Source organism: Sardina pilchardus, chromosome 4, assembly GCF_963854185.1.
Source record: "Sardina pilchardus chromosome 4, fSarPil1.1, whole genome shotgun sequence".
Lineage (NCBI taxonomy): Eukaryota > Metazoa > Chordata > Actinopteri > Clupeiformes > Clupeidae > Sardina > Sardina pilchardus.
Genome location: NC_084997.1, coordinates 40,149,649 through 40,163,885, shown reverse-complemented (window position 1 = coordinate 40,163,885; position 14,237 = coordinate 40,149,649). Strand labels below are relative to the sequence as shown.

At 44.5% G+C, this 14,237-nt stretch overlaps 1 protein-coding gene and 1 long non-coding RNA gene across 4 annotated transcripts in view; both read right to left on the bottom strand.

Annotated features, from left to right (window-relative positions):
* The window catches only part of LOC134079235 (guanylate-binding protein 1-like), a 150,839-nt gene continuing 136,602 nt past the window's right edge, over nucleotides 1-14,237 (bottom strand). Inside the window, exons 6-12 of one of the 3 annotated variants that reach the window (XM_062535471.1) lie at nucleotides 12,943-13,130; nucleotides 12,497-12,739; nucleotides 10,675-10,955; nucleotides 6,955-7,167; nucleotides 5,588-5,690; nucleotides 3,355-3,534; nucleotides 7-807 (exon numbers count right to left, since the gene is read on the bottom strand). In XM_062535471.1, coding sequence (XP_062391455.1) covers nucleotides 548-807; nucleotides 3,355-3,534; nucleotides 5,588-5,690; nucleotides 6,955-7,167; nucleotides 10,675-10,955; nucleotides 12,497-12,739; nucleotides 12,943-13,130 — 1,468 coding nt within the window. In that variant the 3' untranslated portion in view covers nucleotides 7-547. Of the gene's footprint in view, nucleotides 808-3,354; nucleotides 3,535-5,587; nucleotides 5,691-6,954; nucleotides 7,168-10,674; nucleotides 10,956-12,496; nucleotides 12,740-12,942; nucleotides 13,131-14,237 lie in introns of all 3 variants that reach the window. The other 2 variants (XM_062535468.1, XM_062535472.1) reach the window with 2 other exon arrangements.
* The window catches only part of LOC134079239 (uncharacterized), a 3,022-nt gene continuing 2,899 nt past the window's right edge, over nucleotides 14,115-14,237 (bottom strand). The window contains exon 2 of the long non-coding RNA XR_009938895.1: nucleotides 14,115-14,237. This exon is cut by the window's right edge and continues 1,215 nt beyond it. This is a non-coding gene — a long non-coding RNA (uncharacterized LOC134079239).

Here is a 14,237-nt window from a genome sequence, read left to right as displayed (position 1 = left end):
ACCCCCACCACACGCAAACTGTGTTTTGGAGATAAAATAATCCCACCACACGCAAACTGTGTTTTGAAGATAAAATAATCCCATCACACGCAAACTGTGTTTTGGAGATGTGTCATATTTAGTATTAAATAACCCCATCACACGCAAACAGTGTTTTGGAGATAAAATAATCCCATCACACGCAAACTGTGTTTTGGAGATAAAAGTGTGTTTCCTTTAATATACGTGCTGTAAGTACAAGTCTGCTTCCTTTAATATACGTGCTGTAAGTACAAGTGTGTTTCCTTTAATATACGTGCTGTAAGTACATGTGTGTCTCCTTTAATATACGTGCTGTAAGTACAAGTGTGTTCAGTACAAAGTACAGCTCATTGGCCACAGGGAGAGATGGGGCAAGCTGATTGGGTAAAGGGTCTCAGATAGGGTGAGCTGATTGGGTAACAGAGGTATGATGTGCTGGTGGTGCTACTGGATGCAGCAGCCTCTTCCTCTTCCTCCTTCTCCTCCTCCTCCTCCTCCTCCTCCTCCTCTTCCTCCTCTGGTGGTGCTACTGGATGCAGCATCCTCCTCCTCCTCTTCCTCGGCTGGGCCTCTGGTTCTGGATGGCCTGGTTCTGCTCCCTCATCGCGGCCATGGCCTGGCTGTGGCGTTGCTGCTGCTGCTCCAGGAGGCGCGTGAGCTCCTGGCTCTTGGCCTGCTGCGCTGCCTCTGCCCTCCGCTGGGCCTCCCGCATGTCGCGCCCCATCTGGTCCGCCTTCTCCTGGAACCCCCGCTGCAGCAGCGCCGCCTGCTCACGCAGCTGGCTCTCTGACAAGGCAAGGCAAGTGTATCAGCGCATTTGTGAGTCCCTCCTCTCTGTGCTGTGTGTGTGTGTGTGTGTGTGTGTGTATGTGTGTGTGTGCTCTCTGCCAAGGCAAGCGCATCTGTTAGGGCTGGAACGCCTATCAAAACCCAGGAACCTGCATTTATTAGGGCTGGAACGCCTATCAAAACCCAGGAACATGTATTCATTAGGGCTGTAACGCCTATCAAAACCCAGGAACATGTATTCATTAGGGCTGGAACGCCTATCAAAACCCAGGAACCTGCATTTATTAGGGCTGTAACGCCTATCAAAACCCAGGAACATGTATTCATTAGGGCTTTAACGCCTATCAAAACCCAGGAACATGTATTCATTAGGGCTGTAATGCCTATCAAAACCCAGGAACATGTATGGCGTATGTATGTATTTATTACCTCTGCCAAGGAGGTTATGTTTTCATCAGGGTTTGTTTGTTTGTATGTTTGTCTGTCTGTTTGTCTGTTTGTTAGCAAGATAACTCAGAAAGTCATGGATGGATTTAGATGACATTTTCAGGGAAGGTCTGAAATGACCCAAGGAAAAAACGATTACATTTTGGGAGAGATCCATTTTGCCATCTGGAATCAGAAGGCGTTTATTCATTTTCACTTGGCGGTGTAATGGCATGCAATGGCCAAGTGGTGGCAATCTGAATAGTTTAGGTTCAAATGTATGAGAACCAAGGAAGCAGCCTAACAGTGAAAGTTATCTAGGCTGCTTGCATCCTGATCGTTGCGTCCTTAAATATATAGTTAGAGGAACAGGACATGGTGTCAGAAGCTCATAACTCACGACACAAGGAGTCTAGGTACAGATATCGTGTCGGAGATGTTGGTGTGTTAAGGTCTCCGACGTCTAAGCTCCCCACTCAACGCCAAGTCTCTTGTAGCTAATGTGACTGTGGGGAGCTTAGACTTCGAGTCTAAGCAGCCTCTTTAACACTCAAAGACAGTCATTGTGCTTCTGAAGAGTTGATAACAATACAGTGAGCCGTTTGAGACATGAGACCAAAAATAAATAGGCGATGAATAGAACGATGACTAATTCTCCTGGTTGAATACGTCGACTAATTTTCATTGTTGAATACGTCAACTAATTTTCATGCTTGAATACATCGACTTATTTTCATGGTTGAATACGTCGACTAATTTTCATTGTTGAATACGTCAACTAATTTTCATGGTTGAACACATCGACTTATTTTCATGGTTGAATACGTCAACTAATTTTCATGGTTGAATACGTTGACTAATTTTCATGGTTGAATACATCGACTTATTTTCATGGTTGAATACGTTGACTCATTTTCATGGTTGAATACCTTGAATACGTTGACTGATTGGGGCAGCACTAGAGCACTTGAATATGCATTTGTGTGTGTATATTTATGTGTGTGTGTGTGTGTGTGTGTGTTTGTGCGTTTCCTGAGGTTTAGGTAATATCTCAGGAACGCATTCATGTATTGAAACCAAACTTGGTACATAAACTCGGGATGCTCAAGAAATCTGGTGCTGTTTGACCCCTAGGGGGCGCTGTAATCAGCTACCAATGCGTTACTGCATGGAGCTTTTCAGGTCACAAATTTTGTCCGATCTTCACAGAACTTGACGTACATGATCTTCAAGCTATGTCTTACAAACGTTTATAAATCTTTTCGATTTTCACAGACAAAAATCAGTCGTGAAGCTGCCAAGCAGGAAGTGAGTTCATATCTCAGCACGGCTTTGATGTATGAAGTCCAGACTTGGTGCATGGACTTGTGACCCCATCCTCAGGACGCACAGTACATTTGGTGTCTTTTGACCACTAGGAGGGGCGCTATTACCACAGGAAGTCGGCTCATATCTCAGCAATGCTTTCATGTATAATAGCCAAACTTGGTACCTGAACTCAAGACTCCATCCTGAGGACGCACAGTAAAGTTGGTGTCTTTTGGCCACTAGACAGGGTGTCTGCAGGTTTTAACAAGTGCAATTTTAGACTTTTTTAGACCTTTTTTAGACCATCATGGGTTAAATTTAAGAGCTTCACAAAGTATTAAAAAAAAGAAATAACAAGCCAGATTGCGGTCAATTGACATCCTGTCATCATCCTGCATCCTGTAACGACAGTACATTTCGGTTTCACATCTGTAGTTTTATTATTACGTTCCACTAACAGCAACATGTCATGTAGAACTACACGGACCATAACTGCCACCATAACAGAAAAAGAAAAAAACTGAACGGCGAAAAAGGACGTAAAACAAAACAAAAAAACATTAATCCTTCGTCGATATTTTGCATTGAAACGTAGGTCTTAAATTACTCAAACTCAATTTTAGACAAAATATCTCTATATTTTAGACTTTTTTAGACTTTTTAAGACCCCGCGGACACCCTGACTAGAGGGGGCACTATAATCACAGGAAGTCGGCCCATATCGCGCTCCTCATGGGAGTGAGTGTGTGTGTGTGTGTGTGTGTGTGTGTGTGTGTGTGTGTGTGTGTGTGTGTGTGTGTGTGTGTGTACCTGTGGCACGCTGTGCCTCCCTGCGCTGTGCCTCCATCTCCTCCTCCATCTGCGTCAGCACCAGCCTGATGCGCTCCTCGTTGCTCCTCTGCTCCGCAGCCATGCGCTTCTCCAGCTGACGCTGACGCTCCTCGTTAACCTTCACCTCCTGCTCCAGCATCACGGCTCTCTCACGCTCCTCTACACACACACACACACACACACACACACACACACACACTCATTAGTCTTCACCTCCTGCTCCAGCATCACGGCTCTCTCACGCTCCTCTACACACACACACACACACACACACACACACACACTCATTAGTCTTCACCTCCTGCTGCAGCATCACGGCTCTCTCACGCTCCTCTACACACACACACACACACACACACACACACACACTCACTCATTAGTCTTCACCTCCTGCTGCAGCATCACGGTTCTCTCACGCTCCTGTACACACACACACACACACACACACACACTCATTAGTCTTCACCTCCTGCTGCAGCATCACGGTTCTCTCACGCTCCTCTACACACACACACACACACACACACACACACACACACACACACACTCATTAGTCTTCACCTCCTGCTCCAGCATCACGGCTCTCTCACGCTCCTCTACACACACACACACACACTCACTCATTAGTCTTCACCTCCTGCTGCAGCATCACGGCTCTCTCACGCTCCTCTACACACACACACACACACACACACACACACACACACACACACACACACACACACACACACACACTCATTAGTCTTCACCTCCTGCTGCAGCATCACGGCTCTCTCACGCTCCTCTACACACACACACACACACACACACACACACACACACACACACTCACTCATTAGTCTTCACCTCCTGCTGCAGCATCACGGCTCTCTCACGCTCCTCTACACACACACACACACACACACACACACACACACACTCATTAGTCTTCACCTCCTGCTCCAGCATCACGGCTCTCTCACGCTCCTCTACACACACCGACACACACACACACACACACACACTCATTAGTCTTCACCTCCTGCTCCAGCATCACAGCTCTCTCACGCTCCTCTACACACACACACACACACACACACACACACACACACTCATTAGTCTTCATCTCCTGCTCCAGCATCACGGCTCTCTCACGCTCCTCTACACACACACACACACACACACACACACACACACACACACACACACACACACACACTCATTAGTCTTCACCTCCTGCTGCAGCATCACGGCTCTCTCATGCTCCTCTACACACACACACACACACACACACACACACACACACACACACACACACTCATTAGTCTTCACCTCCTGCTGCAGCATCACAGCTCTCTCACGCTCCTCTACACACACACACACACACACACACACACACACACACACACACACACACACACACACACACACACACACACACACACACACACACACACACACACACACACACACACACACTCACTCATTAGTCTTCACCTCCTGCTCCAGCATCACGGCTCTCTCACGCTCCTCTACACACACACACACACACACACACACACACACACACACACACACACACACACACACACACACACACACACACACACACACACTCATTAGTCTTCACCTCCTGCTGCAGCATCACGGCTCTCTCACGCTCCTCTACACACACACACACACACACACACACACACACACACATACACACACACACACACACACACACACACACACATACACACACACACACACACACACACACACACACACACACACACACACACACACACTCATTAGTCTTCACCTCCTGCTGCAGCATCACGGCTCTCTCACGCTCCTCTACACACACACACACACACACACACACACACGTTATACACACACACACACACACACACACACACACACACACTCACTCATTAGTCTTCACCTCCTGCTGCAGCATCACGGCTCTCTCACGCTCCTCTACACACACACACACACACACACACACACACACACACACACACACACACACTCATTAGTCTTCACCTCCTGCTGCAGCATCACGGCTCTCTCACGCTCCTCTACACACACACACACACACACACACACACACACACACACACGTTATACACACACACACACACACACACACTCATTAGTCTTCACCTCCTGCTCCAACATCACACTCTGCTCACGCTCCTCTACACACACACACACACACACACACACACACACACACACTCACCGCAGATCTGTCGGTCCATGGCACTGAGATTGTCGTCAGCATGCAGGATGGCTGAGGACTCCTCCTTCCTCTGCTTCAGAAAGTCCTCCAACACATCTTCAGCCTGACACACACAAAAACACACACACGCGCGCACACACACACAAGCACGCATAGCCCACATGCACACACACACACACACACACAAGAAAAAACAGCAGATGTTAAGTTCAGTTGATCAGTGTGATTGGTTAATGACTGTTTGCATATGTGGAGATGTTGAGTCTGACTGGTTGAGGAGTGTTTGCATATGTTGATCACACTGTTGATCAGAATATCTCACTACACACTGGGTTGGATTTACAGGCATAGTTATCAACTGGCCTCAATCATATCTATAATAGAGGAGCTTCTTTGTTGCCATCAGCAACTGTACCTCAACACCAACGTCCTTGACCTGTGGTGTTCCCAAGGGGTGGATCTTGGGGCCACTATTATTCAACCTCTATATGGTCCCACTTGGACAAACCATCCAAAATAATTTGATTTCATATCATAGCTATGCAGATGACTCACAAATCTACTTAGCTCTGTCGCCAAACGACTATGGTCCCTTGAATCTCTGTCTGGATATCTCAAAATTCTCTTCAGCTGGTCAAAGAAAAAAATGAAGCGATTATATTTAGTAAAAAGGAAGAAAGACCTTTTTACCAAATACAAAATGATCCTACCTTGAAAATGATCCTACCTTGTGTCTTTTAAATTATGATCTTTACCTTCCTGTTCTTTACTATACCATGCCTTTAATGATGTTACTGTTTGTAAAGCACTTTGAATGACATCTGTATATGACATGGACAATATCAATAACCTTGCCTTGACTCCCAGAGTGTTTGCATGTGGGCCTGACCTTGACTCCCAGGTGTATGTGGGCCTGACCTTGACTTGAGAGTGTTTGCATGTGGGCCTGACCTTGACTTGAGAGTGTTTGTATGTGGGCCTGACCTTGACTTGAGAGTGTTTGCAAAGATCGTATAGTTACTAAGATGAATCATAAAGGGGGTTTTCAATGGAATGAAATGGCACCCACTTCCGCCTCCTAAAGGGGCGTGATCAGTGATGAGATAATCGGTTTAGAACGGTGTAGAATCAGCAGAAGCAGGTGCCGTTGATAACAGGTTTATTTCCACTATAGAAATGCTCCCGTTTGCCTCCTAAATGGGAGTGGCAGTGGCAGTTGCGTCACAATGAAACCAGAATTTACCCTCATATGAATCGTCTAGCTTTATAAACCGTCTCTGGTGTTTGTATGTGGGCCTGACCTTGACTTGAGAGTGTTTGCATGTGGGCCTGACCTTGACTTGAGAGTGTTTGTATGTGGGCCTGACCTTGACTCCCAGGTGGCTCTGGCTGATGTATTTCACCACGAGGACTTCCATGTCCTCGCAGTAGAGCTGGTATCCTCCGGGTTTGGTGTAGAATCCCTGCTGGAGTTTTTCCCTCAGTGGAGCAGAGAGTCCTGTGAGGACCTCCAGGCAGAGCAGGGCCGAGGCCTCCTCATTCTGCTGCAGGAATCCACTGAACAGCTTGTTGACAGCCTCCTGAAATGACACAGAAAGACATCTTACTCTTCAGCACCCGTCACATAAGACTGTCTCTTCAATAACTCAATAACTCCACACTACTGAAGCGGATGATTCTTCAATAACTCAATAACTCCACACTACTGAAGCGGATGATTCCTCAATAACTCAATAACTCCACACTACTGAAGCGGATGATTCTTGAATAACTCAATAACTCCACACTACTGAAGTGGATGATTCTTTAATAACTCCACACTACTGAAGCGGATGATTCTTTAATAACTCCACACTACTGAAGTGGATGATTCCTCAATAACTCAATAACTCCACACTACTGAAGCAGATGTTTCTTCAATAACTCAATAACTCCACACTACTGAAGCGGATGATTCTTCAATAACTCCACACTACTGAAGCGGATGATTCCTCAATAACTCAATAACTCCACACTACTGAAGCGGATGATTCTTTAATAACTCCACACTACTGAAGCGGATGATTCTTTAATAACTCCACACTACTGAAGCGGATGATTCTTCAATAACTCCACACTACTGAAGCGGATGATTCCTCAATAACTCAATAACTCTACACTACTGAAGCGGATGATTCTTTAATAACTCAATAACTCCACACTACTGAAGCGGATGATTCTTCAATAACTTCACACTACTGAAGCGGATGATTCTTCAATAACTCAATAACTCCACACTACTGAAGCGGATGATTCTTTAATAACTCCACACTACTGAAGTGGATGATTCCTCAATAACTCAATAACTCCACACTACTGAAGCGGATGTTTCTTTAATAACTCAATAACTCCACACTACTGAAGCGGATGATTCTTTAATAACTCAATAACTCCACACTACTCAAGCGGATGATTCTTCAATAACTCCACACTACTGAAGCGGATGATTCCTCAATAACTCAATAACTCCACACTACTCAAGCGGATGTTTCTTTAATAACTCAATAACTCCACACTACTGAAGCGGATGATTCTTCAATAACTCCACACTACTGAAGCGGATGATTCTTCAATAACTCAATAACTCCACACTACTGAAGCGGATGATTCTTTAATAACTCCACACTACTGAAGTGGATGATTCCTCAATAACTCAATAACTCCACACTACTGAAGCGGATGTTTCTTTAATAACTCAATAACTCCACACTACTGAAGCGGATGATTCTTTAATAACTCAATAACTCCACACTACTGAAGCGGATGATTCTTCAATAACTCCACACTACTGAAGCGGATGATTCTTCAATAACTCAATAACTCCACACTACTGAAGCGGATGATTCTTTAATAACTCCACACTACTGAAGTGGATGATTCCTCAATAACTCAATAACTCCACACTACTGAAGCGGATGTTTCTTTAATAACTCAATAACTCCACACTACTGAAGCGGATGATTCTTTAATAACTCAATAACTCCACACTACTGAAGCGGATGGTTCTTGAATAACTCAATAACTCCACACTACTGAAGCGGATGATTCTTTAATAACTCCACACTACTGAAGCGGATGTTTCTTTAATAACTCAATAACTCCACACTGAAGCAGATGACTGTAACTCCACACCAATGAAGTGGATGGTAACCCTACATCAAAGACATGATCTTCTTCTACTGATCTTCTGTCAGTCGTATCAACATGTTGTCATTTGAATGATTAACTAGAAATACAATTAAAAGGAATCACCAGTGCATGAAAATGCAAAAATGTTTAAATAGATAATGTAGATATGGTTACTTACTGTAAGTGTTGCTGGGGTAGACATGGTGGTTTCATAGTTTAATGAAAGTTGATAGTGTGAAGATAAACAGTTTATACATTGAATATGGATAGCTTAAAAGCTGCTGTTAAACAATTTAATGAATGTTAATAGTTTAATTGATGTTGATAGTTAGATAATTTTAAATGGATGTCGATAGGCATATAGTTTAATGAAGGTTTAATATTTTGCTAATGTTTGCTAGCCGTTAAGCTAATAATGCTAATATGCTAATCAGGTTGCTTTGCTAACTTAGCTCATGTGTGCTAGCAGTTATGCTAACAAAGCGAACTATGCTACCTGTTCGATGGAAATAATGGCTAGGTGGAGGTTTTGGACACCGGCGACAACTTTCTACTTGCAGGACAAACTGCCGTTACTAGTTCTAAATGGATGGTTGCTATGGCCAAAGGCCAGTCGTTAGTTCTAAATTGATGGTTGCTACGGCTAAAAGCCAGTGATAAGTTCCATCTCTCCCGTTGTCAAGCGGGCATATCCCAGGATTCTGATTAACTTTAACTTTGAAAGATTGCTATTTTTATAGCCTACATGCCATCCAACTAGCTACAATCCACTTCCGTCATATGCTACAATGTTGCTATGTTCTGAATGTCTGTGTTTCAGCTTGGATGCAATGTGACAGTTAATTTAAACCTTGCAACAAGTTTGGCAAATTAATATTCAAGTGTTATACGGGCAACACATTGGAACTACTTCAAAGGTAGCCTGATTCACAAAGTAAATGGCCACCCCATCAGCCAATCAGAGAAGAGAATCCCATTGTTAAGGGAGATAATGATGTCTAGCATGTATTCTAAACATGCTAACTATGCTAACACTACTGATTATGGTAACAATGCTAAACAGGTAGATCAGCTAACTTAGCTAATGATTTCTAGCAGTAATGCTAAAAATGCTAACTATGCTCACAATGTTAACTATGTTAACAATGCTAACCAAGTTGATTAGCCAACTGTGCTAATGATTTCTAGTAGTTATGTTAAAAATGGCAACTATGCTAACAATGCTAACTATCTAACTTGTTAGTGAGGATTTTACTTTGAAATAGTTTTTGCTTGTATCCATGGTGCCCACTATCAGGAATAAAGAAACTACTGTAGTTCAATCATGTTGGTTGCTATAGAAACTGTCCTAAATGCTTAATTTTAAGGGTTGCTATGTTGGTTGCTAGGTATGTGGAGGTTTCATATAGTTGACTGGAGGCATAGTTGATGATAACTGACAGTTGGAATGGTTGAACATTTAAATAGATGAGTAGTTTCAATGGTTAAATGATTTAATAGTGTGTTATTGCAGTGAGGACTTTTATTTTGAAACAGTTGTGTACAGAGGAAACAGTGGAACAGGATATGTAGTCTCAAGAGAGCCAGATTGTATGCTTAAAGCCTGAGACAGGGAGATGCTGCAGGTGGCCTGAACACCTGGCATAGGTGCTTAACGACCCGATAATGATGTCATAAAGGCCTATGGGAACATTTGTAAAAGTTTTTAATCTATAGTTTAAAAAGTTTAAAAATACATAGCAGCTATCTCCATTAGAAGACCTACGTTGCAAAGTTTGAACAAAGTTTCTATGTTGAACGATTCCAGCTGAATTGCGCGAAGAAGCGGTAAGCGGAATAATAAAAGATAGGAATCATAGGAAGAACAGTACAGTGCATTTTCATATACTGTAAATATTATTTTTCCAGGTCTAGTTTACCTCCAGGGACTTAGTGTGCGTCCCGTCGTCGTCCTTGAAGGAGCGCTTGACGAAGACCTCTGTTGCCAGGGTGTTGAGGCGCTGGTGAGCATCGGTCAAGTCAGGCAGGTCCATGGGGAAGTAGACGGTCAGCTGCACCATGCCGCTCTCGTAAACCTCCAGACCCTCCTTCACAGCAGCCTCATTCTCAATCTGCGCCATGGCAACCACTGCGTTCTCCAAGCAGGGCACACCTCCGCTGGACAAGGTCTCCACGTACATCTTCACCAGGTGCCCCAGGACTGCAGGGGGGCAAACACAAGCACTTGGTCTCTGGGTAACTGTAACTAAGCAACACTGCAGCAGACACTCTGGAACAGTATAGCAGTAACTAAGCAACACTGCAGCAGACACTCTGGAACAGTATAGCAGTAACTAAGCAACACTGCAGCAGACACTCTGGAACAGTATAGCTAAGCAACACTAGAACACTCTGGAAGAGTATATCAGTAACTAAGCAACACTGCAGCAGATGGCCCCAGCTGTGGCGCAACTGGCTGGGGCACCTGCACCGCACGCCGGCGACCCGAATTCGATTCCGTGGTCCTTGCTGGATCCCATCCCTGCTCTCTCTCCCATTCGCTTCCTGTCACTCTCCACTTTCACTATCAATAAAGGCATAAAAAACGCCCAAACAATATACTTGAAAAAAAACAAAAAACACTGCAGCAGACACTCTGGAACAGTGTCCACGATATTCCTTAGCCAACAGAATGAACGGAAGTTGAAAACCAGCCAGCTTTCCAGGTTAAGGAATAAGGTGGATAGCAGAAATCAAGTATCACTTAATGTTATTGGCTATTAGGCTGTTTAGTATCACTTTGTGTTATTGGCTATTAGGCTGTTTACTAACACTCACATTTATTTGGTGATTTGTAATCATGTCAGTTAGTTACAGTTGAAATAAATGTGAATAGTGTTCAGAAGGTCTAACCCACCGCCTAGCTCATCAGTTGATGCTCAGCTGACAACAACCACAGCTGTTGTGTGATGTGCGTACGGTATCCCTACCACCATCTTGACTGCAGCAGCGCTGGTGTTAGTCTGGGTGAACCCAGACAAAGCTCCTATTACAGTTGGATGTGCTCTGCAGGGCTGTCTGGAGAGGATCCCTGATGTGTTTATGAGCTTCTCGTGTTACATCCTCCAGAAACACATCTGTCTTGTGAACTACTATGGTGTGCAATGCAGTTGTTGAATTGATTCCAAAGGAAATACCAGTTCCTAGTTTTTAGTGATTCAGTAATGGATGACACAGTTATCCTTTTCAGATGACCTGCAGAGGCTCACCCAGGGTGCCCTTTGGCCGTGTTCAATTGTCAAGGGCGCACGCTGGATAGTACGTTCTTTCCAGTAGCGTCTCAGTTAGCTTGCTCCTCGGTATGCGTCCCTACATTTGGACAGCACAGACTAGTTGACTTCACCTGACTCGGGGAGGGGGGTGTGTTGCTTGACGATTACCATGACGTGTGGAGCTTGACCTGCGCTGCGCAATGGATTATGGGATATTTGAGGCCAAAAAAGATGCATCGATGCACGCTTGGAAATCACGCCAAACGAAGTGCCCATCTAGTGAGAGCGCTTGACTTTCTATTCAGATGTAACTTCCGGAAAATGCACGCTGCCCAGCATTTGTACTTATGATTCAGACACAGCCCTAGTCACGGTACCATGCCAAGAAGAGTTCACCCAGGGTACCCTTTGCCAAGTATCGGCAAAAGCACAAGTTTGCTATTGTGACGACATGGCTCACCTCTGCTGCTATTGTGACAACATGGCTCACCTCTGCTGTCAACAGTGTGTCCATCCTTCAGCTGCTTCACAGGGCTCTGATCGAAGACAAAGGTGCAGAAGTGCTCCGTGACCTCCAGGAATGCTGGGGCCAACTCGGACTGGGACAAGCTCTCCAGACGCTTCACGTCCTCCGGGCGGCTGGGGAATGGGAAGGTGAAACACTTCCGGGATGGGAAGTACTTCCGGATGCATTCCCGAGGAAGGTTGTGGTCATTCACCTTTTTAGAGTTACCTTCAGGAGAGACCAGCAGAGCTCTGGGTTAGAGGACATACACATCAAGAGAGACCAGCAGAGCTCTGGGTTAGTGGACATGAGGAGAGACCAGCAGAGCTCTGGGTTAGTGGACATATACACACATGAGGAGAGACCAGCAGAGAATATTAGGTATTTGGGAACTGACTCCAAGAGTGATTTTGGGAACTGATATTTCATACCAGGTTTCAGCTTCAGGGCAAACTCCAAGTATTCATCCTCTGTCGCGTCCTGTCCGTCGATCTTCCTCTCAAGAGTGAAGTCCCTCACGGCCCAGATGAAGCTGGGGAAGAACTTGACAAACTCGGAATCATCTCGGGCTGCATCACATGACTTCACTTTGATGTGCTCAGCCAACTCTGTTACATATCTGCAGGCAGTTGAGGTGCAACACTGTGCGCTCTGGCTAATGCTAAAGCTCCTCAACACTGGCTGTGTCTCATATGGCGCACTTCCGTCAGTGCACTGAAATGTAGTGCGTAGTGCGCACTGAACACTTACCTCTGTAGTGCACACTGTCGTGGGTAAGTATCGTCTCGAGTGGAACACTGTCGTTTTGCACTTAGCGGAAGTGACAGGCTAACATGTGATCGCGATTCTCCAACCCGCCAAACATTTGAACGGCGTTGTTTACAACAATGAACTTCCTCGTGGTTTTGCTCGTGCTTATTTACCCCGTTACCCACGTGGAGGCGACGCCGAATCCAACGTAATCGTAAGATCCGACTCCTATTATTAGCGCAAGCTGAGATGGTACTAGCCTGTTATTTTAATTGTTTATGTATGACCGCCCTAAAATACATGCCAAATGCCAGCGTCGCGCCGGTTTTAGGCTTACCTTTTCATGCAGTGTGTCCAACGACGTTGTTTGTACAAAGTTTTATCAATACATGCACTAGTCAAAATAAAGTTCATATTCGTTTTTTGCATATCACCCTACTTATTGCAATTAAATGCCTTTTGTTGCCCACATTTATGTAACACTGTACTTTGAGAACTAAACCTCATGTTTTCATGTTCAGCACCATCAGCATAGGCTACATACCAGTATTCATGTGTGTGCGCATGTCTCTCTCATAACCATTAGTATTAAGGCGCAATTCACACCAGTAAAATGTCTCTCCCATAACCATTAGTATTAAGGTTCAATTCACACCAGTAAAAGCCTTTGAGAAATATAAATATCTTACTAAATCCACTAAATTAATGTATTGTTTCACATCTAATTGTAGTCTGATGTTTACACATTAAGTATCACAAAAGATAACCAATTATAGTTAGAAAATCATAGTTACAGTATATCATAGTAAGACAAATCTAATAAAAAAGTAAGGAAGAGGCTAAAACACAGGGATGCAGCAAACTTTCACATTCTTTATTAAAATCAATATAAAATAAAAAAGATTGCTGTTCTGCTTTATGAAGTGGTCCGCCATCCCACCGCAGAGGAACTCTCTCGCTTGGGTGCCCGCTTTGC